The 16301-nt window shown below is 44.7% G+C and overlaps 1 protein-coding gene across 1 annotated transcript in view; it reads right to left on the reverse strand.

The window, feature by feature from the left end:
* The window catches only part of ATP8A2 (ATPase phospholipid transporting 8A2), a gene marked incomplete at its 5' end in the record, with an annotated part of 501820 nt that overhangs the window by 2884 nt on the left and 482635 nt on the right, over nt 1-16301 (reverse strand). Inside the window, one exon of the mRNA XM_081083630.1 lies at nt 4800-4891. Within this exon, the coding sequence (XP_080939756.1) occupies nt 4800-4891 (92 nt within the window). The remainder of the gene's footprint in view (nt 1-4799; nt 4892-16301) is intronic.

A 16301-nucleotide genomic window follows, 5' to 3' on the forward strand; every position in this document is an offset into this window, starting at 1 on the left:
CCTGATGCTGGGCTGCCAGCCTGTCCCAGGACAAGTGCTCTTTGTGCAGCATCTTCATTGCAGTCCTAGAAGAGACACCTTTCCTAGGGATGTTTCAAAGAAAAATCTAGCAAATAACACTGTCTCCTCCTGTAACAAGACTGTGTCCTGTGGTCCACTGGGACACTTCCTTCTGCAGTCTTTGAAAGGCAACGTTTCTAGTAAACACACGTTGTTTCCGGGAGGGGACCCAGAGCAGCTGTCTTTGGATCCAGTGTGCTGCTGGAACGACAGTCCTGCCAGGGCTCTGTGCTCCCCAGGTGGATTCTTCTCACCCCGACAGAAATGGCTCTGGTCCCAAGTAATGGGAAGGCCTGGGGAGTGCTCTTCGTGAACCTGCCTGGGGCAGGTTGGGCTACTGCGTTCTCCACCCTGCAGATGGCTTTCAGCATGGATCCGGACCCAGGGCTGAGTTCTAATCCCTGCCTGGCAGTAGCTTGGTCACAGGACTGTGGTCTCTTTAAGCTTTCTGGGTCTCCTTGGTTTAGTTTCCTGTAAAACAAATGGCCTGGACCAGGTGAGGTCCGGGTTCTCACAGCTCTCGCCCTGGCTGGCTGTCACCAGGCCACAGAGCACTCCGCCTCCATGCCAGAGAAGGGCGCCTGTCTCAAAAGTCAGTCCAAACAGAACAACTGCCACCTCTCTTTTTGGATGTGTGTTTTGTGGGGAGAGGGGCGGAGGGGAAGGAATAAAAGGAACTTGTTGAGACATTGTTTGGGAATGTCCCTTTGGGAAAGGCATCTTAGCATTTGGAATTGTCCACTCCCTATTAACTGGAAGGAGCAAAAATCTGGCCTTTCATTTGCTCTGTTTTTCATTCATACCCTGCCTGTGCCTACTGGGAAGCCAACCGCGGTGCTTTTTCTGCTTGTAGCTCGATGGTGCCCTTGCTTCTATCTGCCTCACTGGCATGAGGTCCTTGCAGTGGGATTACTCCTCACTCAGTTTCCAGCAGAAGAGATGGCAGAGAGGGGCTCCTGGTCCAATAGCAAATCTCTTCTCTTGGGGTGAGCAGAGCACCCCGAGGTCACTACCTCACTGCCAAGTGGTTTCTCTGCCAGTTCCTATTAGTTGCATCCACCATCATGTTTCCAAAATTTTGTGCATTAAGACTTTCTGAACCAGACTTTATTAATCTCAACTGAGACTTAAGGTAGACTTTGCATTCAAAACTAAAAGGAGGATGGCCCAATAGGATTACCCTGGGGGTGGAGATAAACTACTTCCCTCTCAGAAACCAGGTCTGGTTGTAGTTAGAGTCACACTGGAAGAAGTTTCAGTGGGACAATGGCATTTGTGAGCCCAAAGTGGGACTGCACCACTCAGCGGACAAAGACACATCAGTTCACCAGCTTCTGCCTGACGAGCATTAACCTGCCCCTGGCATCCAAACAGGAAGCTCAGAGGGAGCCCCCAGCTCTTAGCATTTCCCACTTTCATTCATCTTTCAGGGAGTCCTGACAGCCAGAAAGTACTGCCGGGGCCTGGAGAACGCGCTCAGTGGTCCAGCTCTGAACTCTCCCTGGCTGGCCTCCTAGAGCATCTGCCTCCACAGCCAGAGTCTGAGGACAGAATGAGATAGGTGGAAAGAGATGGAAAGGCAGGTGAATCTCTTAGTTATTTTGTCTAATAGGACATTTGGTAAAGTCTATAAAATTATGTCATTTATTTCATTATTTTGGAATAAAACTACCCTTAAGTAGCATTCTTTTGAATCTGAGCTCTGATAATATTTTTTTGTAAAAAAATATATTTTATTGATTTTTACAGAGAGGAAGGGAAAAGGATAGAGAATTAGAAACATCAGTGAGAGAGAAACATCGATCAGCTGCCTCCTGCACAACTCCTACGGGGTATCGAGCCTGCAACCAGGGTACATGCCCTTGACCGAAATCGAACCTGGGACCCTTCAGTCTGCAGGCCAACACTCTATCCACTGAACCAAACCAGCTAGGGCACTGATAATATCTTAATGAAAGTAGCAGTTTTCTTCCTGGAAAAATATTCCTAATAGCAGAACTGGGGAATACCATGGGATGATAAGGGTATTAGACCATATAGGAAACACTGATCTTGTGTGTTGGTTGGTGGCTCATAAAGAACCAAAAGTACTTCCAAGATTAGAGTTTTTCCCCCAGTTCCCTGGGAAGACTGAGACCCAAGACAGCTGATGGTTAGACCCAGGAGGACATGTGGGTGCCCAGACAAGCTGCGCAGAACTTCTCACATCCAAGGAACAGTTTAAACTGCTTGATGGCCTCGTATAGTTGTCAATGACAGAAACATTCTATTATCAACCAGGTATTACTACTCATTTTGGGGTGCTTCTTAAATGTGCTGTAATTTCCAAAGCTTTTTCATTTCTTGTACTTGTTCATTAGAATTCTTTTGTCCTTCAAAATATTGAGAATTCAGCAAAATGTTTAGTCGTTGTTTGAAGATATTTTATTACTCTCCCTCAGAAGTTCTCGCTTGGTTCTTGACCTACACAGCTGACTCGAACAACATAGGCTTGAACTGTGTGAGTCCACTGATATGTAACTTTTTTCAATAAACCCTCTAAACATATTTTCTCTTCTTTATGATTTTGTTAATAACATTTTCTTTTATCTAGCTTACTTTATTATAAGAATACAGTATCTAATACATATAACATAAAAGATATGTGTTAATCAGCTGTTTGTGTTACCAGTAAGACTTCTGGTCAACAATATTATTAGAAGTTATATGTGTTGAGGGAGTCAAAAGTTACACGCAAATTTTCACCTGGGGTTGGCACCCCTAACCTCCCACTGTGCTGGGTCTACTGCATCTATTCTTTCTTGGTTACTTTGAAGCATATGTGGTTTGGAAATCAGCATGTGTTTCTCTGTGTCTGCTATAGAGAAGGCGCTTTACATCCATCACTGGGAAGCCTCATAAAGACTAAGTAAGCTCATATTATTATAACTCTGTTTTTCCCCAGAGGATAACACAGAAGTTTCGAGAAATATGTAAGTTGCCCCCAGTTACTCAACTACGGCAGAAAAAAAATAGTGATACCTAACATTTATTGGACTCTATATTGTCAGGCACCATTCTAGGCACCTTATGATCTCATTTAATCCTCCCAACAACCCCAGGTAGATTCTCATATCATCTCCATTTTACAGATGTAGAAACAGAGAGGTCAACTTGCTTACGATGACAAAAACATTGCCCAGACAGGACAGGACTGCAGGCAGCTCAGCTCCAGAGGTGGACCTCACACACCTCACTCCTTGGACTTCCCTACCAAGCCTCCTGATTTGACCACTCTCTCAGATCAGAGACACTACAACTGTGATTCTGATTGCTAGGCCACACTGGGCCAGTTACTGTACTGACCTGAGCCTCTGCCAGGTGCTCTTGGGGCTGACACCACCTCTCTCCAGGGGCAGTGGAGCACTAAAGGACACACCAGGCAGGTGAGGCCCCACATGGAGCTGGCATCAGTGGGAAAGTGAAGAGAAGTGGATTGCTGAGAGGACTGCCATTCCATCCTTCCCTTCCCTCTCTGTATTGTCAGACACCATTGACATAGGACCTTGAATACCTGTCCTATGGATGCCGTGATTAGTTTCCCTAAGCTGTTCTTGGTCTACCATCGCTTCCTTCTCATCTCCTCGGGAGGAACGGGAAGCAGGAAGTGAGGCCTGGGTGAAGAGATGACATGTGAACGTGTAAGAGGAAGTGTGGCAGGAGAGATTGGCAGGTTCAGAGGTGTAGGGGCCCATAGACCTACAGGCCTTGGCACAGGAAACCTGCATTCTAATGATACCCCTCAGCTGGGAGCCCAATGGCTGGATTGCTAAAATGAGCCCACAGCTTCCCCATGAACTCTGGCAGGGACCCCATCTGCTTTTATGGCCTCCTTTCCTGCTCCTTTGGGCTCCATTGCAACCCCAGAGACCCTGCTCAGATCAGATGCTTTTGGCAGAAACCAGACCAGGGCTTTAGTGGTCAGAGTGGGGACACTAGTGCTAGACTTGGGGTGGCCTTCCTGGATAAAGCAGTGACTTTTTCCCCCAGTGATTGGCATTGTTTTAATTAATATACTAATCCTATATAATAAAACCCTATTATGCGAATTGACCAAATGGCGGAATGACTGGCGGAACAACCAGTTGCTATGATGTGCACTGACCACCAGGGGGCAGACGCTCAATGTAGGAGCTGCCTGCTGGTGGTCAGTGTGCTCCCGCAGGAGGAGCGCTGCTTAGCCAGAAGCTGAGCTCATGGCTGGCGAGCGCAGTGGTAGTGGTGGGAGCCTCTCCTGCCTCCGTGGCAGGCGGGCAGTAAGGAGTGAGGGGTCCTGGACTGCAAGAAGGCACAGGCCAGGCTGAGGGACCCTCCACCCCAGTGTACGAATTTCGTACACCGGGCCTCTAGTGTTAAATAAAACCCTGCATATTGCTATCTTTGGGGAAACCAATTTAAAAGTAACATTACTTCAACCTTAGAAAAAATGCTACCGGGAGGCTGACAGAGGATCTTAACCACATCAGGATTTTAAGTTTAAGAATTTTGTCATTCAGGCATTTGATTGGGTCCCAGGGAACTACCTATATGCAAGCTGTACTTGCCTCAGGCCAAACACACGAATTTCACTTCTAAACGCTGTGCTCCAGCTTGGCAGCTGTCTCCTTCCCTATTAACAATGCCCAGGCCTTCATTAAGCTTCCCACCTTCCTGCGTGGGCCAGGTCTTGCTGGCCTGCGTCAGCTGCAGTGACTACTTACGTGGGACACTCTGCTGGAGGGAACCTCCTCGGAAGAGAGTTGGGGGCGTCTTCCTGCTGAGCCTCCTTAACAAGTGGTCCCGCTCATTCATCCTGCAGGTAAATCAAACATGTCAGTCTCTAATTCACCTGGACACATCTCAAAGGTTCTGGTTGAATGACTTCCGGTTGTAAAATAAAACAAACAGGGGGGGAAGCTTCCTTCCCCACATCAAGACAAATGTCCAGTTTTGCACGCCGCCCGCTGTTGACGGTAGATGCTATCTCGACACTTGGAGTGCACAGCCCTCTCTTCTAAAAGGCGCTCTGTGTTCAGCCGTCCTGTCCACAGCGCCTCAGCCCTCTGCCTCCCTCTTAATTGAAGTGCACTACAAGTGCCCTTTCATACCGGGCAAACCCTGGCTTCCCGGAACACTTTGGAAGGAGTGATCTGTTTCTATGGTAAATGTCTTAAAAGCCTCAATCCCACCTGCAGCCTCCTTTCCTAGAGCCAGTAAATGGTACCAGGGCCAGGGCCTCTCCCCGGTGCCCCAGGACTCTAGCAGGAGACAGGCTTCTTGCCACAGAATCTGATGCTTATTATGAAACACAATAAAAATCAAGGTGAATCTTCTTTGAAAACATAAGGATCGGGAGCTCTTCCTGCCTTTCCAGAAATTATTCCCTCTAAGGCGGCCACAGCTGTGAACAGACATGGAGCTATCCCGGGGGACAGCCATCTTCATTCTTATCAACCGAGTGGGTGCTTGAGAACTGTCCAGGCGGCCAGAGTGCTCTGATTCTTTACCATCACTCTGCTTGTTCCCAAAGAGATTTCAGGTGCACAGCAGTTTGCCAGTGCCCTCTATTATGGGGTGAATTGTGTCCTCCCACATTCATGGGCTCAATTCCTAACCCCCAGCACCTAAGAAAGTGACTGCATTGGAAGATGGGATCTTTAAGAGGTGATTGTGTTAAGATGAGGACATTAGGGTGGGGCCATAATCCAGTACGACTGGGTCCTCATGAGGAGAGGAGACCAGGACACACGCAGAGGAAAGACCATGTGAACACAAAGGAAGAAGACGGACATCTACAAGCTGAGGGAGAGGCCTCAGGAGAAAGCAAGCCTGGCCACACCTTGATCTTGGACTTGCAGCCCAGAACTGTGAGATAGTAACTTCCTTTTGTTTAAGCCCCAGTCTGTGGGATTGAACTATGGCAGCAAATACACCCCGATCTGTCTGTGGGGACTTGAGGGTTAAGGAGCTGCAGTTGCTTGTGATCCAAAGCACCTCCCCTGGCCCTGTCCATGAGCCTCAAGCCCGAGGAGTCCACGTCACCACTCCCCCATGGGCCTTTTAAAGAGGAGCAGAGCCCTGGGTATTCTTAGTAGTTCTATGAGCTGAAGTTCATTTTGCACTTGGGTTTCCAGAAGAGAGCATTTTCTGATTCTCTTGGTTGAAAGGACAATGTTTGACTCATCACCAATTAAGGGTGAGCCTGTGCTAGATAAACTTGGCAGTGTCTGACAGTTTATGAGAAAGTACACTTTTTCTACCCCTCACACTGGCTTTCTCTTCCCTCTCGTATCTTTCTCTCCCATGGGCTAAACTGATCTTCCTGAGCCTGCTGCGCAATTGCCCTGGAACTCAGGGCTGAGCAGATGAATGAGGAGGGAGCCTGTGAGTACGAAGGCCCTGTGTGGCCACTGGCGCCTGACCATCTGCAGCTCCAGGTGTTGGCTAGTTGCAGGACTTTGGGAACGTGACGAAGTCTGACCCTGGAAGGCACTGTGTGTAGAAGTGCTCCCTGAAGGCTGGGCTGGAGGAGGTTCCTGGGGCATCCTTCCCAGCCTTCCTGGTTGACAAGCACTCTCTCCCCAGAAACTAGGGGACAGACACAGGGCTATGCTCTGACACCAGGCCCATCCTCTACCCTGGTCATCCCTGATTCCGCTAACATTTCAGGAAGAACCACATATGTGGGAGGGGCTTTTGAAATCACACAGAGACTCAGCCATGACAAATAAAAAGGCACTTTGCTGGCAGTGCTTTTGTCCCTGCCTCTGTGCTAGATAGGTGTTCCCAATTCCCTCGTGGAATGGTGGTCTCTCTCTCTCTCTCTCTCTCTCTCTCTCTCTCTCTCTCTCTCTCTCTCTCTCTCTCAACATTCCAAACACACAGAGATAGTCAGAAGCCAGTACAGTGGTTTTAGCAAATGGTAGCACCACCCTTAGACACCATGCTTCCAAGGGACCCACTCCATTCTGTAGCTCTTCCTCCCACATGGTGAGGGGTCCATGAGTCAAGGAGACAGGTCTACCCAGAGCCTATGCCTGTCTCCCGTCTAAAATATTTAAGACCCTAGAAGTTTCTTCTCAGTGACCCCTAAGCTGGCACTCAAGGCTAACCTGACCTCCTTGCTAACTCCATTTCCCTAAAAGTAGGCCATATAGCTAGTGTGCACACTCCCTGGCCTGAAGGAGTGGCCAAGGGGTGGTTTCCTTCATGGGATGTATGGACAGCGCCCCCACATGTGTGCACAGGTCCCTTCCCAGTGCAGGACTGAGCCAAGGTTGGCAAGTGAAGGTGAAATACCCAAGTCAGCTAACTCTTCCCTGTGCTACCACTCTCTGGCTCAGACCTGCAAAGAATCTGGGAATCACCAAGCACTGCCATCTTCATGAAGCTATTCACCGAGGTACAAATCTTTCATTGAGATACACAGCTATCTGTTACATTGATTTAAAACTGTCACATACTTAGACATGGCATGTACTTTCCATTGTACTCCTGCACCAAATCCTGCAAATGTCAGGAATGAACCTGGTTGTGAGAACTACTTCAGATTTTAACCAAATAATAAAATTTCAAATATAAAGTCCCCTTATACTCCTCTCTGATTCCATTCTTCTTCCTTCTACTATAATAAAGTTAGAAATAATCTTTTGTTCATATTTAATACTTTGTTCTATATAAATGCATTCACATTAATATATAATTTTGTTTTAAAATATGTCTAAATAGAATTATTTATTTTATACTTCTAGTTTATCCTATTTTTGCTTTTCTCCTTCTTTTCTCCTTTCTTATTGTCTGCATTATCTACTCATATAGAGGACAAGTTAATCTCTTTTCCTTCTGGACACTTAAAAATAATTTTTTTAAAAATTGATTTCAAAGAGGAAGGGAGGAGAGAGAGATTCGAACATCAATGATGAGAGAGAATCATTGATCAGCTGCCTCCTGCACGCCATACACTGGGGGTAGATACCGCAACCCCAGGCATGTGCCCTGACAGGGAATTGAACTGGGACCTCTTCGTTCATGGGTCAACACTCAACCACTGAGCCACAGCGGCTGAGCCCTTCTGGACACTTTTATAATTCTCTTTGTTTTTGGTGTTGTATAGCTTTATAACAACACTTAGTATGACTAGGTATAGATTTTTTTTATATTCTTCTCATTAGTCATTTGGAAAATTTAAGTCAACTAGATAGCACTTAACATCTATTAGGATGGCTATAATAAAAAACAAACAAAAAGCAGAAAATAACAAATATTGGAGGGAATGTGGAGTAATTGGAACCCTAGCACATTACTGGTGGTACTGTAAAATGGTGTGGCCATTGTTCTTCAATAAGTTCAGCAGGGAGTACTGTATTAGCCAGGAATTCCACTCCTAGATATACACCCAAAAGAATTATAATCAGAATCAAATAGATACGTGTACACCAATATCTGAAGCAGTATTATTTACAACAGCCCCAAAATGGAAACAATTTAGATATCTATTAACTGATAAACAAAATATTGCATATCCACACAGTGGAATATTATGCAGCCATGAAAAGAATGAAGTACTGATATATGCTACACATGCATATACCTTGAAAACATTATGGTAAGTGAAAGAATATAAACCAAAAAGGCCATGTATTGCATGATTCCATTTATAGGAAATCTCCAGAACAGGCAAATATGCAGAGACAAAAAGAAGAGCAGTAGTTGCCAGGGACCGTAGGTTGAGGGTGTGGGGGAGGGGAATGGGAGTGACTGCTTAAAGCTTACAAGGTTTCCTTTTGGGGAGATGAGCTATGTGCTAGGATTAGACCAGCTGTGGGCAAACTATGGCCCGCGGGCCGAATCCGGCCCGTTTGAAATGAATAAAACTAAAAAAAAAAAGACCGGACCCTTTTATGTAATGATGTTTACTTTGAATTTATATTAGTTCACACAAACACTCCATCCATGCTTTTGTTCCGGCCCTCTGGTCCAGTTTAAGAACCCATTGTGGCCCTTGAGTCAAAAAGTTTGCCCACCCCTGGATTAGACAGTGGCGATGGTTCCACAACATTGTGACTATACTAAATGCCACTGAATTGTACACTTTAACATGGTAAATTTTACGTTATGTGAATTGTCTCACTGTATTTAAAAAAGGAAGTTCAATTAAAAAAGCAAAGAGGAGGGGAAGGGCCCAGAATTAAGGCATATTCCCTCCCATCGCCTGTACTGTTGGTTTATTTCTCCACTGGTGGAGTGAGAAAGTGCTTTCTTTGATTTTTTTTTATCCTAGCTTAGCAGGTATCTGACTGGGACGTACAGATAGGAAATGCGCATGCAAACAAAAATTCACCAGTGGTACATGCATTCTTAGTGCCTCCCAAATAATAGTGATGAAACTCAGTCTCACACAAGTCCTTCCACTGACTGTTTAGAAGCTGACCTGAGGAGGTGGTGTGCTCCTGTCTCCAAAACTGAGCAGTGTTAAGAAGGAGTGGAGAGCTGAGAAGCCTATGTTGGGAAGTAATAAACTCTTTTGTCCACAGTTCTGTCAGGAGGCTATTCCTGCAAAAACTGCACCTGCATAACTGCCAAAGCTCAGGAGCATGGAGAATATAACAAATAACTGCAAATTTGTTGTTAAATCTTGTCAGTAGTTATAGCTGATAGGAACTGCAGCTGACATCTCAACAAATCCAAAAATACATAGGTATTTTTAGAAACTTATTTTTTTAATTTTTTAAAATAGATTTTATTAATTTTTTACAGAGAGGAAGGGAGAGGGATAGAGAGTTAGAAACATCGATGAAAGAGAAACATCGATCAGCTGCCTTCTGCCCACCCTGCACTGGGGATGTGCCCACATCCAAGGTACATGCCCTTGACTGGAATCGAACCTGGGACCTTTCAGTCCACTGAGCCAAACCAGTCAGGGCTAGAAACTTATTTTTAAATGAATGCTAAACTGCCTTCAAAACATAAATCTAATAGGTTCCTCAAGAAAAAAGCTTGTCCAAAATTCCTTTTCCTTGAGGCAAGGCCAAACATCTACCAATTGATCAGTGTGGAAATTCTAACCTATTTTTAAGGATCCCTAGAAAATGAGATTTCACAGCCTCAATTGGTAACTTATTTTACTAATTATAATCTAAACATTAGGAAATGAGGACCTTTTGGGCTCATGTGTATTCCAGACCTACTTAGGCCTTTGTAGAATCATTTAGTTCAGTACACTTATGGACAGGGTGGGTTAAAAGTGGTGTACAGTTGTGAGTATGTGAAACAGAGTTTATTCTTATATTATTTTAAAAATATATATTTTATTTATTTCAGAGAGGAAGGGAAAGAGAGAGAGAGATAGAAACATCAATGATGAGAGAGAATCATTGATGGGTTGCCTCCTGCAGGTCCCACACTGGGGGTCGATTTTTATGGTTTCACATCAAGCCCACAACTCAGGCATATGCCCTGAGCAGGAATCTTACTGTGATCTCCTGGTTCATAGGGTGATGCTCAACCACTGAGCCATGCTGGCCAGGCAGTTCTTGTATTATTGCTTATTAATTATTGTATTATTTCCCATATGAACAACTGTAAACCTGCTTTTGCCCCATCCGTTAATAAGGGAAAATAACAAGAATAAAACTAAATAAAATAGGTTTTCCATGCAAACATTCCAATAAGATAGGAGTTTACACCCTGGACTAGGAGCCCATCATAAATTCTCTTCTATTATATGGTGGTAAATTATTCTCCGTTTTTCTTTCTTCCAATTCATACCCAACACATTTTTATTTTTATTTTTGGTGGGGGTGCTTTTGGGGGTTCAAATTTCCCTACTATGTCCTTTGTACTTTTTAAAAAAATCTTTATTGTTGAAAGTATTACATATGTCCCCTTTCCTCCCCCCCCCCCCCCATTGACCTCCTCTAACCTGCCTCCACCCCTGCCCCAGGCCTTCACCACCCTATTGTTTATGTCCATGGTTTATGCATACAGTATATGCATACAAGTTCTTTGGTTGATCTCTTGCCCTCCCTCCTCCTCCTTCCCTCTGAGATTCCACAGACTGTTTCATGCTTCTATGTCTCCGGATCTATTTTGTTCAAGAGTTTATTTTGTTCTTTAGATTCCACATCTGAGTGAGATCATGTGATACTTGTCTTTCTCTGACTGACTTATTTCACTTAGCATAATATTCTCCAGGCCCCTCCCTGCTGTCTCAAAGGTTTTTACTGCTGCATAGTATTTCATGGTATAAATGTACCACAGCTTTTTTTCCCTACTCATCTAAGAATGGGCACTTGGGCTGTCAGATCTTAGCTATTGTAAATTGTGCTGGTATGAAAATAGGGGTGCATACATTCTTTCTGATGGCTGTTTCAGGTTTCTTAGAAGTGGGATCACTGGGTCAAATGGCAGTTCCATATTTAATTTTTTGAAGAAACTCCATACTGTTTTTCACAGTGGATACATCAGTCTGCATTCCCACCAGCAGTGTACTAGGGTTCTCTTTTCTCCACATCCTAGCCAGCACTTGTTATTTGTTGATTTATTGACAGTAGCCATTCTGACAGGTGTGAGGTGATACCTCATTGTCGTTTTAATTTGCATCTCTCTGATGATTAGTGACATGGAGCATTTTTCATAAGTTTCTTGGCCATCTGTATGTCCCCTTAAGAGAAGTTTTTATTTAGGTCCATTTTTTAATTGGATTGTTTATCTTCCTTTTGTTAAGTTAGATGAATTCTTTATGTATTTTGGATATTAAACCTTTATCAGATGTACCATTGCCAAATATGTTCTCCCATACAGTGTGCTCTCTTTTCATTTTGTTTGTGGTTTCTTTTGAAGCTTTTTATTTTGGTGTAGTCCCATTTGTTTATTTTCTCCTTAGTTTCCTTTGTCCTAGGAGTATCTGCAGACATATTGCTATGAGAGATGTCTGAGATTTTGTTGCCTATGGTTTCTTCTAGGATTTTTATGGTTTCATGATTTACATTTAAGCCTTTTATCCATTTTGAGTTTATTTTTGTGTATGGTGTAATTTGGAGCTCTAGTTTCATTTTTTTTTTTTTTGCATGTATCTGTCTAATTTTCTCAGTACCATTTATTGAAAAGACTGTCTTGACTCCATTGTATACTCTTGTCTCCTTTGTCAAATAAATTGAGTGTAATGGCTTGGATCAATTTCTGGGTTCTCTGTTCTATTCCATTGATCTGAGCCTGTGCATGTGCCAGTACCAGGCTGTTTTGATTACAGAGGCTTTGTAGTATACTTGATACCATGTCTTAATACCTCCAACTTTGTTCTTCTTTCTCAAGATTGCTGTGGTTATTTGGGGTCTTTTCTGGTTCCATATAAATTTTTGGAGTATTTGTTCTAGATCTGTGAAAGATGTAATTTAATAGGGACTGCATTGCATCTGTAGATAGCTTTGGGTAGTATGGACATTTTAATGATGTTAATTCTACCAATCCATGAACATAGTATATTCTTCTACTTGTTTATATCTTTCTCTGTCTCTTTTTTTTCCATCATCCTGTAGTTGTCTGAATACAAGTCTTTTACCTCCTTGGTTAAGTTTATTCCTAGGTATCTTAATTTTATTGTTGCAATAATAAATGGGGTTGTTTGTTTAGTTTCTCTTTCTGAGAGTTCATTATCTATACTAATAATAGAGGAATATGCAAATTGTCTGGGATGCCATCACAGTAACAGTAACGATCGAACAGCTTGCATGGGGCGACAAGGCCGGCAGGGGGGTTAGTGAGGGATGACCAAATGACCGAAAAGCAGGCTGCGTGGGGTGACCAGGCTGGCAGGGGAGGGCAGTTGGGAGCAACCAGGAGGCAGGGGGGCAGTAAGGGGCAACCAGGCTGGCAGAGGGGGGAGTTGGGGGCAACCAGACCAGGAGGGGGGGCAGTTGGGAGTGACCAGGCCGGCAGGGGGGAAAGTTGGGGGATAGCAGGCCAGTGGGGGGGGGGGCAGTTAGGGGCAATCAGGCAGGCAGGCAGGTGAGCAGTTAGGAGCCAGCAGTCCCGGATTGTGAGAGGGATGTCCGACTGCCAGTTTAGGCCCAGTTGGGGCCCCCCGAGGGGTCCTGGATTGAAGAGGGTGCAGGCTGGGCTGAGGGGACTCCTCCTCCATGCACAAATTTCATGCACCCGGCCTCTAGTTGGTGCATAAAACTGCCATCAATTTTGGGGTATTAACTTCGTTTCATGCTACATTGCTGAATTCATTTATTAAATGTAGTAGTTTTTTGGTGGAATCTTTAGGGTTTTCTATTATAACATAATCTCATCTGCAAATAATGAGAATTTTACTTCCTCTTTTCCAATTTGGATGCCTTTTTATGTTTTTTCTTATCTATCACTGTGGCTAGGGCTTCCAGTACTATGTTGAACAAGAGTGGTAAAAGTGGGAATCCCTGTCTTGTTCCTGTTCTTAGGGGAAATGGTTTTAATTTTTGCCCATTGAATATGATGTTTGGTGTAGGTTTGTCATATATGGTTTTTATTATGTTGAGATATGATCCCTCTATTCCCAATTTGCTGAGAGATTTTATAAAAAACTAGAGGCCCAGTACACGAATTCATGCATGGGTGGGGTCCCTTGGCCTGGCCGGCAATTGAGGTCTATTGGGAGGCCAGTCGGCTGCGGGGAGGGGCGGACCCCGGGAGGTTGGCTGGCCAACCACCCTAATTGAGGCATATTGGGGGAACTGGCCAGCCAGGGTGAGGGGCTGTGGGAGGTTGGCCAGCTGTGGGAGGTTGGCTGTGGGAGTGCACTGACCACCAGGAGGCAACTCCTGCATTGAGCGCCTGCCCCTTGGTGGTCAGTGTGCATCACAGCAACTGGTCAACTGGTTGTTCCAGTCGTTTAGTTATAACAGTCACTTAGGCTTTTATATATATAGGCTAGAGGCCCGGTGCACAAAAATTTGTGCACTCAGGAGGGTCCCTCAGCCTGGCCTGTGCCCTCTCACAGTCTGGGACCCCTCAGGGGATGACCACCTGCTGGCTTAGGCCCGCTCCCTGGGGGATTGGGCCTACGCTGGCAGTCAGACATCCCTCTGGCAGCCTGGGAGCCCTCGGGGGATGTCCACTTGCCAGTGGGGAGCAGGCCTAAGCTGCAGTCAGACATCCTTAGTGCTGCAGAGGAGGCAGGAGAGGCTCCCACCACCACCACTGTACTGGCAGCTGTCAGCCTGGCTTGTGGCTAAGCAGAGCTCCCCCTGTGTGAGTGCACTGACCACCAGGGGGCAGCTCCTGCATTGAGCATCTGCCCCTGGTGGTCTGTGTGTGTCATTGTGACCAGTCATTCCCAGTCATTCTGCTGTTAGGGTCAATTTTCACATTGTGCTTTTATTATATAGGAGTGCCTGGACAGCCTGGGTGAGGAGCTAATGAATGTTTGGAGGCTGGCCACAGCCCTTCAGGGTGGGGGGTCCTGCTGGGGTGCCTGGCCAGTCTGGGTGAGGGGCTGAGGGCTGTTTTCAGGCTGGCTAAGCCCCCCAGCGGGGACCCTCACCCCATGAAGGTGTGGCCATCCTGGGTGAGGGGCTGATGGCTGTTTGCAGGCTGGCCACGGGCCCCAGCCACCCAAGCTCCCAGTGGAGACTGGCTGGAAGCAGGTATCTGGGATTTATTTAGCTTCTATAATTGAAACTTTGTTGCCATGAGCGGAGGCCACAGCTGGCTAAGGGCAGGCGGGAAGCTTGGCTTCCTCCATCGCCTGGGAAACCAAGCCTCCTGCTTGCTCCAGCTTCGTGGCTGCCGGCCACCATCTTGGTTGGGTTAATTTGCATATAGTCGCTCTGATTGGATGGTGGGCGTGGCTTGGGGTGTAGTGAAGGTACGGTCAATTAGCATCTTTGTCTTTTATTAGTGTAGATGGATGTTGGATTTTGCCAAATGCTTTTTCTGTGGCTATTGATATGATCATGTGATTTTTGTCTTTCAATTTGTTTTATGTCATGTATCACATTTATTGATTTGGGAATACAGTGGGGCCTTGACTTATGAGTGTCCCAACTAATGAGTTTTTCGAGATATGAGCTGTCTCTTGGCCGATTTTTTGCTTTGAGTTGTGAGCTAAATTTCGGGTTACAAGCCAGCTTCAGATACCCCACCGCTAGTTGGCACAGTGAACGTCACAGTGAACGCTACAACATCAGCCCAGCATCACGTGTCTCGCTTGTTCACTTCTTGATTTGACATACGAGTAATTTGAGTTACGAGCTCCATCATGGAACGAATTAAACTCTTAAGTCAGGCCCCACTGTATTGTACTAGCCTTGCATTCCTGGAATAAATCCCACTTGGTCATGGTGTATGATCTATTTAATATATTGTTGGATCTGGTTTGCTAATATTTTGGTGAGGATTTTAGCATCCACGTTCATCAGGAATATTAGCCTGTAATTCTCTTTCTTTGTAGAGTCTTTATCTGGTTTTAGAATTAGGATAATGCTGGACTCATAAAAAGAGGTTGGAAGTGTTCCTTCCTCTCACAGTTTTTGGAATAATTTGAGGAGGACAGGTGTTAGTTGTTTGACTGTTTGGTACAATTCTCCTGTGAAGCTGTCTGGACCAGGGCTTTTGTTTGCTGGGAGTTTTTTGGTTACTGCTTCTATTTCATCAGTTGTTATTAGCCTATTCAGGTTTTCTGATTCTTCCTGATTCAGTTTTGGGAGACTGTATTTTTCTAGGAATTTATCCATTTCATCCACATTGTCCAGCTTGTTGGCATATAATATTTTCTTATAGTTCTTTGTATTTCTGTGGTGACAGCTGTTACTTCACCACTTTCATTTCTGATTTTATTTATTTGGGTCCTTGCTCTTTGTTTCTTGATGAGCCTGGCTAAAGGTTCATCAATCTTGTTTATCTTTTCAAAGAACCAGCTCTTGGTTTTATTGATTTTTTTTATTTTTTATTTTTTTTAATGTCTGTTATTTATTTCTGCTGTAATCTTTATTATTTCCTTCCTTCTACTTACTCTGGGATTTTCATATTCTTCTCTTTCTAATTATTTAAGTTGCAGGGTTAAATATTTTATTATTAATTTTTCTTGTATATATATTTTTTAAGGTAGGCCTAGTAGAACTTCCCTTTGCTGTATCCCATAGATTTTGGGTTGTTTTGTGTTCATTTTCATTTGTTTCCTGGAAGTTTTTGATTTCTTTTATAATCTCATTTGTAACACACCCACTGTTTAATAACATGCT

Source organism: Myotis nattereri (assembly GCF_964212035.1).
Source record: "Myotis nattereri genome assembly, chromosome: 2".
NCBI classification, from domain to species: domain Eukaryota; kingdom Metazoa; phylum Chordata; class Mammalia; order Chiroptera; family Vespertilionidae; genus Myotis; species Myotis nattereri.